The sequence below is a fragment of the Hypanus sabinus genome, chromosome 25, assembly GCF_030144855.1.
Source record: "Hypanus sabinus isolate sHypSab1 chromosome 25, sHypSab1.hap1, whole genome shotgun sequence".
In the NCBI taxonomy this organism is placed as follows: domain Eukaryota; kingdom Metazoa; phylum Chordata; class Chondrichthyes; order Myliobatiformes; family Dasyatidae; genus Hypanus; species Hypanus sabinus.
Genome location: NC_082730.1, coordinates 50,129,641 through 50,145,706, shown reverse-complemented (window position 1 = coordinate 50,145,706; position 16,066 = coordinate 50,129,641). Strand labels below are relative to the sequence as shown.

The 16,066-nt window shown below is 40.8% G+C and overlaps 1 protein-coding gene across 3 annotated transcripts in view; it reads right to left on the bottom strand.

Annotated features, from left to right (window-relative positions):
• The window catches only part of LOC132381227 (differentially expressed in FDCP 6 homolog), a 180,286-nt gene that overhangs the window by 133,143 nt on the left and 31,077 nt on the right, over positions 1-16,066 (bottom strand). For all 3 annotated transcript variants that reach the window (XM_059950576.1, XM_059950577.1, XM_059950578.1), the window contains exon 2: positions 8,076-8,216. In XM_059950576.1, coding sequence (XP_059806559.1) covers positions 8,076-8,216 — 141 coding nt within the window. The remainder of the gene's footprint in view (positions 1-8,075; positions 8,217-16,066) is intronic.

Sequence of the window (16,066 nt, the reverse complement as noted above, 5' to 3'; positions counted from 1 at the left end):
AGAGCTGCTGGAGGCAAAGACACCATTCAAGGTCTTTATTCTTTGGAGCGTAGAAGGTTGAGGGGGGAAGATAGAGGTATTTAAAATTATGAGGGGGATAGATAGAGTTGACATGGATAGGCTTTTTCCATTGAGAGTAGGAGAGATTCAAACAAGAGGACATGAGTTGAGAGTTGGGGGCAGAAGTTTAGGGGTAACACGAGGTGGAACTTCTTTACTCAGAGAGTGGTAGCTGTGTGGAACGAGCTTCCAGTAGAAGTGGTAGAGGCAGGTTCGGTATTGTCATTTAAAGTAAAATTGGATAAGTATATGGATAGGAAAGGAATGAAGGGTTATGGGCTGAGTGCAGGTCGGTGGGACTAGGTGAGAGTAAGCATTTGGCACAGACTAAAAGGGCCAAGATGGCCTGTTTCCGTGCTGTAATTGTTATATGGTAACAGGTGAAAGGTATTTAACTGTGAGACAATAAGAACTCACAGTTAGCACGTCCCTATAAAAGTAAGAACTCACAGTTAGCATGTCCCTATAAAAGTAAGAAGCAAAGATGTTATGATCAGTGAACCTTGGCTAACAAAGGAAATTGAAGATTTGATCAGAAATAAGTAAAAGTCTGGTGTAGGTGTTTGGTATCAAGCAAGTCCTTTGATGTCTAGAGAGGGAGTAACAGAATTTAAAGGGTTCAGGTGGGCTAATAAGAGGGCATGGAATTACCTTAATAAATGGGATTAAGGAGAATTTCAAAATCTTAGAGATATTTGCAGCTGGGTCGGAGGAAATAGGGCCTTTTAGATACAAAAAGGGGAATCTATACAGGAAACAATAGGATTCAAAACGTATACTTGTCATCAGAATTCCCAGAACTGTCAGATGAGGAACTAAGGGAGGGAATATGCTGATTTTCAAAAGCATGTCTGTGTCACACTACAACCATAAGACCATAGGATACAGGAGCAAATTTAGGCCACTTTGCCCCCTTGAGTCTGCGCCGCCATTTCATCAAGGTTGATTCAATTTTCCTTTCAGCTCCAATCTCCTGCCTTCTCCCCGTATCCCTTCATGTCCTGAAGAATCAAGAATCTATCAACCTCAGTCTTAAACATACATAAACACTTGTGGCAAAGAATTCCAGATTCACCACTTTCAGACTAAAGAAATTCTTCTTCATCTCCGTTCTAAAAGGACACCCCTCTAATCTGAGGCTTCAACTCTCCCATCATTAGCAACATCCTCTCCACATCCACTCTATCAAGGCCTTTTACCATTCGATAGGTTTCAATGAGGTCAGCCCACATTCTTCCAAATTCTATTGAATACAAGCCCAGAGCCAACAAACACTTTTCATATGACAAGCTGTTCAATCCTGGAATCATTTCCGTGAAACTCCTTTGAACCCTCTCCTGTTTTGGCATATCCTTTCTAAGAATAACAGCTCACCCAAAAACAGCTCACAATCTCCAAGAGAGGTCTCACCAGTCCTTTATAGAGTTTCAACATTACGTCTTTACTTTTATATTCTAGTCCTCTTCAAACAAATGCTAACGTTGCATTTGCCATCCTCACCACAAACTCAACCTGCAAATTAATCTTCAGGGAATCCTGCACAAAGATTCCCAAGTCCCTTTGCACCTCAGTTGTTTTGCATTTTCTCTCCAATTACAAAATAGTCAAGCCTTTCATTTTTTCTACCAAAGTGTGTGACCATACCCTCTCTGACATTGTATTCCATCTGCCATTTCTTTGTTCATTCTCCAAATCCAAGTCCTTCTGTAGCCTCCCTACTTCCTCAAAACTACCAACACAGACCCCTGTGGAACACCACTCGTCACTGGCAGTCAACCAGAAAGGGCTCCCTTTACTCCCTCTCTTTGCCTCCTGCCAGAATCTTTCCTGTAATATCATGGGCTTGTAGCCTGTTAAACAGCCTCATGTGTGGCACCTTGTCAAAGGCCTTCTGAAAATCCAAGAACACAACATTAACTGATTCTCCTCTGTCCATCCTGCTTGTTATTTTTTCAAAGAATTCCAACAGATTTGTCAGGCCAGACTTTCCCTTGAAGAAACCTTGCTGACTACAGCCAATGTTATCCTGTCCCTCCAATTACCCTGAGACCTCATCCTTAATAATCAACTCCAACATCTTCCCAACCACTGAGGTCAGACTAACTAGCCCGGGGGTCGGCAACCCGCGGCTCCGGAGCCACATGTGGCTCTTTTACGTCTGTGCTGCGGCTCCCTGTTGCTTTGGGAAATAATTGGTTGTGGCGACCCTTTTCCTGGCACATCCGAACCGACTCACAATTAGATAGCCTACGGGGGTTTGCGAGCACAGAGCTTTGGAGCCTCTGCGCCATGGGGGGGGGGGGGGGGCAGGTTGAGGGAGGCTTAAAAGTAAGGCTGAAGATTTCGAATAAAGTTTTTTCCTTCGACTGCAGTTACCGACTCTGTGTCGTAATTTTAGCGCTGCGTGTAGCACACCGCTACATGGTCAGTATTTAATTAAAATGTATTTTATGTTAGTTTGTTAGTTTTTGAAATGTAAATCTAAATTTGAAGATTATGGTGATCTTGTACAATCTAAATAAGACGTTGTGGCGACCCATTTCCTGACACATCCGAACCGGCTCACAATTAGCCAGCGTTCAGGCTAATGGAGATAGCCTACGGGGGTTTGTGAGTACGTGTCTTTTGCAGCATCCGCGCCCATGGGGGGGCGGGTTGAGGGAGGCTTAAAAGCAAGGCTGTTTAGTTCGAATAAAGCTATCTTTGACTGCAGTTTACTGACTGCGTGTAGCAACCGCTACAACGTGTTTTTACCGCTGGCTGTCCAGAGGGGAGGTGCTGAAACGCTTTGTCACGTGTCTGGAAGAAGTGAAAACTTTCCTGGGCAGCAAAGGGCTCAACTTTCCTGAGCTGGAACAGCCAGAGTGGCTGGAAAAGCTACACTTCATGGTAGACATGACAGCGCACCTGAACACGCTGAACACAGCTCTTCAGGGGTAAGGACGTACAGCCCTGCACATGTTGGAGGATGTTTTGGCATTCGAGCGCAAGTTGACAGTGTTTGCCAGAGATTTACAGAAAGGCACATTGTCTCACTTCCCCAATTTGAGAGAGTTCAAACAAGGTCACGACATGATAAATTCGGAGTATTTACATTCTGCAATCATCGCAATGCAAACATCGTTTGGGAAACGCTTCTGTGAGTTCAGAGAGGAAAAAAACACATTATCCTTCCCGGTCACTCCCCTAAGCATCGATCCATCCCTACTGAATACGACTGCCTTGTCAGGTGTGAGTCAACCTGAAGAAGTATGATAAATATTTTAATTGCCTATTATTTTACGTATATTCATATGTTTTCATTGTTCAGTGAAATAGTCCTTTTATTTTTCAGGTTGACAGCTGGCTGACGTTATTTTTGGTTTGCTGCTGGCGGCAAATTTAAGTTTGGCGTTTTTCATAAATACAAGAAGGACTCAAATAGACGTTGAGTATTTTACTTCAAAGTAACCTTCAACCCAACGTCTTTTTTTCGGAGTTCAAAATGTTTTTGTTGCATGCAGAAATGTAATTTCGTTTTCTCTGCAGGAGTTCATCAATTTCATAAATTCAACACATTATAGTTTGTTTATACATAGCATAAAGGCAAAACAAAACGTTGTATGCAGTGTTATTTCATTTTAAATGTCAAACGGGTTTTGCGGCTCCCAGGGTTTTCTTTTCTGTGGGAAACGGGTCCAAGTGGCTCTTTCAGTGGTAAACGTTGCTGACCCCTGAACTAGCCTATAGCTTTCTTTTTACTGCCTCTCTCCCTTTTTCAGAGTGGACTGACATTTGTAATTTTCCAGTCTTCCAAAACCTTACAGAATTTAGTGATTCTTGAAAGAACATTACTAATCTCTTCAACCACCTCTTTCAAAACCCTGTGGTGTACAAGCCATTTGGTCTAGGTGACCTTTCACCTTTCACCTCTCAGACCTTTCAGTGTCCCAAGAACTTTCTCTCTAGTTACAGTAACTTTACCCTGTTCTAACACCTGGAACTTCCACCTACTGTTCGTATCTTCCACAATGAAGACTGATGCAAAATACTTATTCTGTTCATCTGCTATTTCATTGTCCCCCATTACTGCCTCTCCAGCATCATTTTCTAATGGCCCAATAACCACTCTTGCCTCTCTATTATACTTTATGTATTTGAAGAAACTTTTAGTATCCTCTTTAATATTATTGGCTAGCTTATTCCTTTCAATTACTTTTTTAAAAAGTTGCCTTCTGTTGGTTTTTAAAAGCTTCCCAATCCTCTAACCTCCCACTAATTTTTGCTCTATTTTATGCCCTCTCTTTGGCTTTTATGTTGGCTTTGACTTATCTTGTTAGCCACAGTTGTGTCAACTTTCCTTTAAAATACTACTTCCTCTTTGAATGTATATATCCTGTGTCTTCTGAATTGCTTCCCGTAATTCCAGCCATTGCTGCTCTGCTGTCATCCCTGCCAGTGTTCTTTTCCAATCAATTTTAGCCAACTCCTCTCATGCCTCTGCAATCCACTGTAATACTGATATATCTGACTTCAGCTTCTCCTTCTCAAATTTCAGGGTGAATTTGATCATATTATGATCAAATCACTTTTACATTCAGCTCTCTAATCAATTCTGGTTCATTGCACAACACCCAATCCAGAACAGCTGACCCTCCAGTGGGCTCAACCATGGGTTACTCCAAAAAGTCATCTCGGAGGCCTTCTAGAAACTTCCCCTCCTGTAATCCACCACTAACACGATTTCCCCTAAACTACCTGCATATTGAATTTCCCCATGACTGTTGTCAATCTTTCACAGAATCTGGTTTCAATATTGTGTGTGGTGGAGCTCCTTGGCCTCTCATAACAAGCTGAGGACGGAATGCTTGTCAATTTTTAAACCATGTTTATTTACCATAAGCAGTTTTACAAGTACTGTCGCAGGAAAACAGCATCCATCAAAGACCCCCGTCATACAGGACATGCTCTCTTCCTGCTGCTGTCGTCAGAAGGTACAGAAGCCTCAGGACTCACAACACCAGGTTCAGGAACAGTTATTACCCCTCAACCATCAGGCTCTTATAAACCAGTGGGGATAGTTTCACTTGCTCCATCACTGAACTGTTCCCACAACCCATGGACTCACTTTCATCTCATGCTGTCGATACTTATTTACAATTACTTTTTTTTTCTTTTTGCAGTTTTTTTTTTAAATATTTATTAAATTTTAGAAATTACAAGAATAAATGTAATAGTAAAATAGTAAGAGAGATAATATTAACCCTCCCCCCTCCCCTTAACCCTCCCCCCTCCCCTTAACCCTTATCTAAAGAAAGAAAAGAAAGGTTGCCTGGGTATCGGAGGATCCCCACATGCTCCATGGAGTTCAAAATAATTTTGATATTTATTTTTTTACTTTTCCCAATTACTATAATTTTATCTTCAAAGGACCTATGTATTTAATCCTATCTTTTGTAACCCAATCTCTCTTTAATTTCTTATGTTCTGTTTCTGTTAAATGTGTTTCTTATAAAAAAGCTATATCTCCTTTAATTTTCTTAATATATGTTAAAACTCTTTTTCTTTTCACAGGTCCATTAATTCCATTAACATTAAAACCTAAGAAAATAAGTAAATTAATCATTCATAGTACCTTGGGAATTCTTTAAAATTCCCCATGTTGCTATGAGTCTCTCTCCAATCATCCAGGCAAAGAAGAAGAAAAATAGAAAAAAGATAACTAATATATAAGAAAAAAAAACAAAATACCCCCCCACTAATGTTGCGAATAAAAAGAACACAACATTACCCCCCTCCCCATTTTACGGGTCATGGCAATCGCCATGATTGTACACGTGAAACTCGCAGCTATCAATCAGGAGCTCCCCCAGCTCCCCTGCAAAAAAAAGAAAAATATATCAATAAAGAAAAGTAAAAAAAATAATTAATGTCTCTACTCTCAATTAATACTCCTCGACCATTTTTTTTTCTTATAAATGTCCATCAGGTCCAACCTTGTTTCAGTCTTCATCATTAGTCCATTTCATTTCTATGATTCTTTAGTCCTCTTCATGGGCATCAGGTAATTCTTGTACAAATTCCTCCGCTTTCCGGTAGTCAACGAAGAATCTTCTTCCTCCATTACCCAGGAAAATTATCAATTTTGCTGGATAGCTCAATAAAAATTTATAGCCCTTTTCCCATAAAGATTTTTTCACTGGATTAAATTCCTTTCGCCTCTTCAACAGATCGTAGCTAATGTCTGGATTTAAAAAAAACTCTTTTCCCTTCTACTATCAATGGCCCATTTCTCTTTTTAGCACCTTGAGTAGCTGCCTTCAAGATCATTTCTTTATCTTGATACCTTAAGCATTTTATCAAAATTGATCTCTTTTTGCAGTTTGATGTGTTTTGCACATTGGTTGGTTGTATGTCCTGTTGGATGTGGTCTTCCATTCACTCTATTATGTTTCTTGGATTTACTGAGTATGCTCGCAAAATAAAGAAACCTCAGTGTTGTGTATAGTGGCCTATATGTACTTCAATAATAAATTCACTTTGAATTTTGAAATGGACCTGTTTTGGCTATAACCCAAGATCTTTGACATATGGCCAAATATCTATCCATCTGAACTCAACTCCATCAAGCTTACTACCTGCATCAACCTACATTCATAATCCTCCAAGGATGACTTCGATGAAAAATCCGGCATTTTTCCCCAACTCTTGGAACTTGTTGTCATGATTCATTCTTGCCCTGGCTTCCACATCAATCACAAATCGGATAACAGCTTTCCCCATGCGATACTCCTCTGTAGCAGAACCGGTGCTGTTTGAAGGGATTTCCCTCAGCAGTATCAGAGCAGTGCAAACCTGATCCTCATATATCCCACCACTTTCCATCAGCCACTTAGCCAACACGCATCAGGACCCAGACCTATAAAACCAACAAGGCCCCCAGTCCTCAGGCACTCTCACTATCCACACCTCCACCCCCAGGTTTCAATCTTAGCCATACTTTCTCTCCAGTGCTGATCTTCAAGCAACCAGCTCCCAAGGCTTGGATCACTCCAACCCATTACTAACTCACTTGCCCAAACACCATCCGTCTCTCCCCGTCCATGTCGGAGTTACTAAGCTCTAAAGCAGCGAACCCACATTCAAACAATTAGCGCCATGTTGTGCAAAGACCTTCCAGTAAGCCCCACCATCCTTTGCATGTTCTGTAAAGTCTCCAGTTCTATTCACCATGTGAATGCACCAATTTATCAACAGTCAATGCTTAAGACGAACCATTGAAATGTCAGCATGTCAAACGATGGCTAGGTATTTTGAGAATACTGTAGCAGCAAACCATAAGCAACGATGGCACAATTCATCCATGTCTCCATTATTCTGAGCCCATTAGCTAAACTTCAGCCTAAATATAAATATCAGAAAGAAGTCCTTTTCTATTAGTAGTAAAATTTTGAGTCGTTACAGACTGGAGAAACAGAGGAGCAGCACCTTCAGTAACAGACTGATTCCAACGAGGTGCTCCACTGAATCCCACAGGGGATCCTTTCTCCCTGTGGCTATAAGACTCCACAACTCCTTTGCCTCAGGTATGTGGTTTCATTGTATATCTGTATTTTGCACTATTACTTTTTAATGCACATTTTGTATTTTAAAGTGTACATTCCTGACAGAGCAACCTTACAACAATAAGTTCCTTTGAGATAAATAAAGTTTTATCTTATAAAACCCCAAATTTCTCTGCAGATAATAGAGGATGCTTAAATATCCTTAACAGCAGGGAATATTTACCGGGATCACTTGGACCCTTGGCAGTAAAGGTACTATTCATTACCACATTATGCAAGAAACTTCAAGCGACATGACAAAAATTTGGACAGGAAGGCCTCTTCCTCCACTGCCCAATCGAATATCCAAGCAAGGCAGTACAATAATTTCACATTCCCCGGATTAACAGCATTTACAGAAAAATCCTAAATATTAAAGATTGAACACAAATGACGAAGGATATGCACAACACTTAGTGAAGTGAGGATTACCTTATCAAGGATGTACTTATTGAGGTACGGCATATAGCCCTGGCTGGAGACAGGTCCATCATCGTCATCTCTGAAATGCTCTTCAAGTGCCACTGGGTCATGTGGAATATGCAGCACAGTACACAGATTATGAGACAAGACCTGGAAGATAGCAATAAACACAGAGTTCCTTTCAGAATTCCAATCAATTACTAACGCTCTATCACTGTAAACCGTATTTATTGCACGTGCAATGGTATTAGTTCTGCTTCAATCACAGCAAACCTGCAGGACTTCATGAAGCAGGTTTCTTAGCATTGCTCTGTGTCTGCCAGTGAGTGATAACACTGCATACCAAGTTCAAGCCATCGTGGCTTCAGGGCTAGCTCTCACTGCAATAACCAGGCTGCAACAAAAGTATATTATAGACTGAGTACAGACACGTGAAAGTGCCTCAGTCGCAGGTTAAATGAAGGACCATCTATCCTCTGAGGTAGATGTGAAAAATCCCTTGGACCTGAATGTTACCTATTCCAGTACCAACATTACTCAAGCAGATTCACCAATCAGTTTTGTTCATTGCTATGAATGGGCAAGTGAACCACTACATTCCTCAACACCACCACAGTTACAACATACAGGTACTTTATTGGCAGCAAGCTACACTGCAAAGCCCTGATGTTGTGATAGGTGCTTTATCGATGAAAGCTCGTTCATCTTTTGAATCCACAGCAGAGGCCAAAATGAATAAAAGCTGGCAAGACAGGAAGATGTTCAGTGGCAAGTGGCGTAGATGAAACTAACATAGATCATGGAGGAGAACAACAATAATCATTGGAAAATTGAGCAACATAGAAGTTGGGCTTCACAGAAAGTAGCAAAGTGAATATTGTGGATCAACTAGCCACTGAATTCGGTGAAAGCAAAGTAGGTTCATGTGTATAATGTGTTGTCAAAGTGCAAAGCCAATTCTATAACTGAGAAAAACTAAAAAGTGACCCCACTTTAGTCATTAGGCAGGTGTGTAATTTATGTACAGTTTACGTGCTTCCAGCAGATGCCGTGAATAGAGCTGAGGGGCCTGAGGGTAACAAATACCTTCCATTTCTCAACTCATGTGGCAGTGAGGGCTTATCATGATTTGGCTTGAAATCAATTAACTCATACAAGGTATCCAGATTCATGCATGTCAGCAGCAGTGATCTGACCTTCCAGGTTTCACCCAGTGTTCTGCATCTGGGCAGGTATTTCTGTTTAGCAAGAATTTGATGATGTAGCAAACATTGCACAAATTCTGCAACTGAAATACACAATTCAAATGCAAATAAAATTGGCTTACATGAGTGAAAATACAGAAGCATTGACTTTCATCTTACCTCATGAATTTTAACTTTTAATATTCAATACTCTCCCACAAGTGCAAAATGTCTTCTATGTGTCTACCATACTAACATCGTTTAAAATTTTAAATAACGAATTCTTTCAGGTGAGCTCCCATGTTTTTATTCTAGAAAAATTAATCTCAAGCATGTCTTGTATTTCCTTAAATATAGAAACATAGGAAACCTACAGCACAACCCAGGCCCTTCGACCCACAAGGCTGTGCCGAACATGTACTTACTTAGAAGTTACCTAAGGTTACCAATTACCTTAAAATGATAACTGTAAAACTTCCTAATCACTATGCAGCTCTGGAAATTAAGAATGTAATACCATTTCCAGTGCTTTGAAAAAGTATTTCACATTTTACTGTCTCATTTTCTAAATTTAAAATATATTGAAGTAGGATTTTTGAGCTAACCTACAAAACATTGTACATCATGACATCATGTCAAATCTGAAGAAAAATTCCAAAACCTCTCAACAATTTACCAAAAATTAAAAACCAAAATTGTAAGTACTATACAAACTTCCATCAGGTGGAATTACCTTCCGAACAGACCCAATTTGTTGATGCAGAAAATTGGAGAATCATGTGTTTTCAATGAATTCATAAGAATAAATCCTCCCCCCACCCCCACCCCCGTATAGTAGATTTTCAACAGACCTAACCAAAATGAAGACGAAAGGGCATTCAAGATGAGTCAGGGAAATTATAATAGAGAAGCACAAATCTGGGGAAAGATACAAGACCATCTCAAAGGCACTGAACATACCTTGGGGCTTAGTGCGGTTCTACAGTTATTATGAAACCACAGCTACACCGCCTAGATCAGCCTCCCCCTCCCCCCCCCCCACTCCCTCCAAAACTTGGTCACCAAAGAATGGCACTCCTAAGAGAGGCTACTGGGACTCCAACAGTCACTCTGAGGGAGCTGCAAAAGTCAGTATCTGCAACTGGAGATGAAGTTTATGGCTCCATAATCTCTAAGGCCTTGCACAAGAAAAAAAAGGTATTTATGGAATAGTGGCAAGGAAGAAACCCTGGCTAAAAAAAATGTCCTGGCCCTTAAAGACTGTGCAAAGCATCACTGTGAAGATGTGGAAGAAGGTCTTTTGGTCAGATGGGATTAAAGTGGAACTCTTTGGCATCAACACCAAGATAGATACTTTATTGATTGATCGCAAAGGAAATTACAGTGTCACTGTAGCATTACAAGTGCACAGATATACATATATTAGAACAGAAACAAGAAAGAATTTAAAAAATAAGTTACCTCAAGCAGTCTAACAGAAGGGGTCATCACTTCCTCAGCTACAGATTGACTCATTATAGGGGCTAATGGTCAAAAGCAAGAATGACCTCGTATAGTGCTCTTTGGAGGAGTGCAGTTGTCCTGGTCTATTACTAAAAGTGCTCCTCCGTTCAGCCAAGGAGGCATGCAGAGGGTGAGAAGCTTTGTTCAGAATTGCCAGAATTTTCCATAAGGTCCTTTGTTCTACAGTGTTTCCGTTTGACCTGTAACAGAACCAGCCTTTCTGATCAGTTTATTGAGCCTGTTGGCATCACCCATGTTGATGTTATTGCCCCAGCACACCACTGGATGGAAGATTGTACTGCCAACAACAGACTGGTAGAACATGCGAAGGAGAGGCCTGCCTAATCCAAGGGACCTCAGTCCCCTCAGGAAGCAGAGGTGACTCTGGCCCTTCTTGTACACAGCCTCTGTGTTGGTGCTTCACTCAAATCTGTCATCCAGGTGCAACCCCCCCACCCCCCCGCCAGGTACTTGTAGGTCCTCACCATCAATAGTAACAGGGAGCAGTGCAGGTTTAGTCTTCCTAAAGTCCATCAACTTCTCCTTTGCCTTACTGATGCTGAGCTGCAGATGATTCAGCTTGCACCGTTTGATGAAGTCCTCCAGCAGGGCCCTGTATTCAGCAGTAAGTATGGCATAAATCTAATACTGCACATCAGCCAGCTAACTCCATCCTTAACTGTAAAGTACAGCGGAGGCACTATCATGCTCTGGGGATGCTTTTCAGCAGCAGGGACTGGAAATCTGGTCAGGATTGACGGAAAGATGAGTGCTGCTAAATACAGAGAGATCTTGGATAAAACCCTGCTGGCCCCTGCCAGGAAACTTAAACTGGGAGGAAGTTCAACCTGCAGCAGGACAACAACACTGCCACAGCAACTTCAAATGAAGAAAATTGGCATTCTTGAGTGGCCCACAGCTCTGACCTTCACCAAGTGAACTTCTCTGGCAAGACCTCAAGATTGCTGTCCACCACCACTACCCAACTAACCTGGCACAGCTTGAGCAACTTTGCAAGGAGGAATGGGCAAATCGTGCTCCAACACATTGTGCAAAGCTAACAGAGACTTATCCAAGAAGACTATTGGCTGTAATAGCTGCAAGAGGTGGTTCAACTCAGTACTGAGCGAAGTGGGGGGGGGGGGGGGAGAGAGGGGATACTTTTAAACTGCTGACATTTCAGTCTTTTAGTCTTTCACACTTTATAATTTTCCCTGGGTGGTTTTTTTTGGGCTCGACTGTGAAAAAATGAACATGTAATTCACAAATAAAAATTCTCAGTTAAATTGATCAAAATCCCTGGTTGTGATTACAAACAAGAGAACATCTGCAGATGCTAGAAATCCAAGCAACACACATAAAATGCTGGAGGAACTTAGCAGGCCAGGCAGCGTCTATGGAAAAGTGTACAGTCAACATTTCAGTCCAAGACCCTTTATCAGGACTGCGTGTGTATTACCCTGGTTGTAATGCTCATTCATGTGAAGGTTGAGCTAAATACCTTTGAAAGGCACTGTACATTTCTGTAAGAAAAGCAGGATAAAGATTAACAAGCTGTCCTGCCACGTATGGAGGAATTTAAGGTAGGGGATTATATGGGAGGCAGGTTTTGAGGGTCGGCACAACATTGTGGGCCGAAGGGGCTGTAATGTGCTGTACTATTCTATGTTCTATGTTCTATATCATGCAATGAACACATATTAACAAGAGAGCATAGAACCCTTTTCCAGTTTGGCTATTCTCAGAAACTCACCATTTTTGCTCGATTTTCACAGGAATACAAGTATTTAAAATGCTGGCTGTGATCCTAACAGACAGATTAACCATAGAACTGGTCCTAGTGCAGAAATTGTTCAAGTGATGGTTAGGTCATTGTCCTAAACCCTCTTCCTAATCTTCTTTGCTACAATACTGCACCTCAGCTCCAACAATCTTCCAGCTAGAATGGAGACAGATGAGCATGAAACAGTGCAACTTTTGTGATTTCCATTCCACAGCCAAACTCACGACAGCTTCAGTCACTGGTTCACAGCATGCAAACTGTGTTTGCTAATGTGTGCACTCAATACTGAGCTCCAAGTCAAAATTGACTCCTCTGGAGCAAGGAAAAGAATGGGCCTCAATCAGAAATCCATGCTGAGAACAGAGAAAAATTTACATCTCAGGAATCACCTCTCAACAAACACAGATAACAAAGATAAAACCCAACATAGCCTCCCAAGTATCAGTCTAGGGTGACTGAGGATAAATGTATATGAGGATTAAGATATCAAACCCAGCAGCAAGCTCAAGACTTATGAGGAAAAGCAAGCTCTTCCCTCTTATACACTTTGAAGTTAGGTACAACCTACACCTCAAAGCACTGGTGCAAAATCTTCACTGGCAGATGGACAAACTAATGTCAACATCCTCGTGGACTAACTGGATGCCAGGTTTGTAAAATGAAGTAGGATCTTCGTGAAAAGGCACTGAAGTCCCAGTCTCTACAGTGAAGACAGATGGAGGTAATGTGTAAACAGCCTTAGAGTGTACATTCCAGAATGCCCATTGATCCTGAATTGACATCTGAACCCCCACAGAAATGAAGTTGGAGCAATTCATCCTTAACCCCGTGAGATAAAGGATCACACACAAACTACTGGAGGAACTCAGCAAGTCAGGCAGCACCTAAGGAAATGGATAAACAGTCGATGCTTTGGGCAGAGACCCTTCTTCAGGACTGGAAAGGAAAGAAGATGTCAGAATAAAAAGGTTGGGTTGGGGGAGGATAGCTCGAAGGTGAAAGGTGAAGCCAGGTGGGTGGGAGAGGTAAAGGGCTGGAGAGGAAGGAATCTGATAGGAGAGGAGAGTGGACCGTGGGAGAAAGTGAAACAGGAGGTGATGGGAAGGTGACAAAAGGTAAGAGGACAGAGTGGGGAATGGAAGAGGAGGGGGTGGGATATTTTTAAACTGCAAGGTGAATTTGATGTTCATGTCATCAGGTTGGAGGCTACCCAGAGAGTGAGAGTGGCCTCATCTTGGACTGACATTTTGGAACAGGAATGGGAATTCGAATTGAAATGCTTGCCACCAGGAAGTTCCACTTCTGGCGGATAGAGTGGAGGTCCCCCAATTTACAACAGGTCTTACCAATGTGGGGGGGGGGGGGCACATAAAGTTTACCAGGTATCAATCCATCGTTTCAAACAGGAACTACTGAGCCTTATTGTAAAAAAAAAGGTTTGTGTGGTTTGACAACTGCACAAAGAATGACTCAGAATTTACAAAAAGCCTCTACTTCAAATGAAAACCACATGGACGACTGTTCACCTTTCTTCAGTTTCTTACTCATAGTAAATATAATGCATTGACTATTTTACCTTTAAAAGATAAGTTGGATCAGGATGCTTCAGTCAGAGGTTTTTAATGTCTCCAACAGTAAAACAAAAATTATACCAAAATTCTATCAGTTATAAAATGACACTTATAGATACTCAGATTCCATCTCCTTCCAGACCAACAATGACGACATGTTAATCAGAAACTAAGTGGGTCTAAATTAGAACTTGGTGGTAGAGGTGAATCACCCCTTACACCATTTCCATCTTTTCCATCTGTGGGTGCAAGGAATGCACAGATAATGCCCATGTCTAAATAACATGCATCTACTGCCTTCATCCACAGAAGTTTCTCTGAATTAAGTTAGATTGATGAAAGAGTTTTGCAGAGAACAGAGGATTTATAATAAGAAGGAGTGGCTCAGAAACATTAAATTGTCACACTGATAACAATACTGCCTTACTGGTAGAAGGAAATATTTCAGTTTTTTTCAATTGCTTTGATCAACAATAATTACAGATGTCATTAAAGTGGATTGGAGAGTCAGAGTAATTGGCTGATGTCACTTTGAAAATGGAGTCAATATAAAGGAAAAGATAATTAATTGCTGCTGAACATTCTATATTAATATTTTATCTAGTTCAGCAATATAACTAAGTCCAAGGAGAAGTACCAATGATCTTAGTTAAATTAATGTAGAATATTGATAGGAAAACCAAACAGTAAGTAAAAATTTACCAAAACTACCTAGAAGGTTTATGTTGAAGAACAGGTTGTAAAACAAAACAGAATGGTTATAGAAAGATTTTGGTGAGCATTTCAATTTAAACAATAAGTTTATGATATTTTAGTTTTTATTTTAATCTTATACATATTCCAATACTTGCTTCACATTCTGTGTGCTTAGTTAATTAAAATTACTGATTTATCGTCCATTCAGCCAATGACATTGGCAAACTTGATGACATTGTGACTGCTTAGCATCAGGTGATTCTCCTGAATCCAAAAGCATCAGATGTCTGAAAAGAGGAACTAGATACACAGGGACTTTAGGATCTTTGTAGTCAGAGCAACCATAGTTGCTGTGACACAATCTTCAACTCTTGCGCCAATATTTCAAGAAAACCCTTCAATCAAACAGCATCAAGCTTCAATGAAGGATTACAATCTAAATGTCAAATACAATTTAGTTTCTGATTCTGTCACTGATGGACTGAATACGGGGGAATGAGTTGCATGTAAAATTACCAGGGTTTGGGACAGACCTGATGGTCTGTAATGGCCTCCAATGCTGTTGTAAGAAAATATTGATCAATTGTACATATTCAGTTTTTACATCCCATTCCAGAATTTGTTTCATCTATCAAAGAGAAAATGGATAATTCCACTTCTAAAGATGGAAGGAATAATAAAAGAAATTTTGGAAAACACTGACAAAATGTTAATGAGCAACAGGAAAGTTGATTATTTTGATGTATTTGAGGATTTTAGAGTACACTGGTTCACATATTGCTGTCACACATCCACCCCTCTGTGAATATGGTAAAGTCAAGGGAAAAGCTGGAAAATTGCAATGCTCTACATTGCATATCTGAAACATCAACTGCTTACCTTCCAACAGGTTCCACAGGGGTCTGTGCTGGGACTGATTCTTTTTGCATTAATTGCGATGATGGAATTGATGGCTTTGTTGCAAAGTTTACAGACAATTTGAAGATGGGTGGAGGGGCAGGTAGTTTTGAGGAAGTAGAGAGGCTACAGAAAGACTTAGAAAGGTTAGGAGAATGGGCAGATGGAATAGTGTTGGAAAGTGTTTGGTCATGCACTTGGTAGAAGAAATGAAAGGGACAGAAAATACAAAAAAACTGAGGCTCAAAGGGACTTGAGAGTCCAAGTGCAGGATTCCCTAGAAGTTCATTTGCAGATCGAGGCTGTGGTGAGGAAGACAAATGCGATGTTAGCATTCATTTCAAGAGAACTAGAATATAAAAGCAA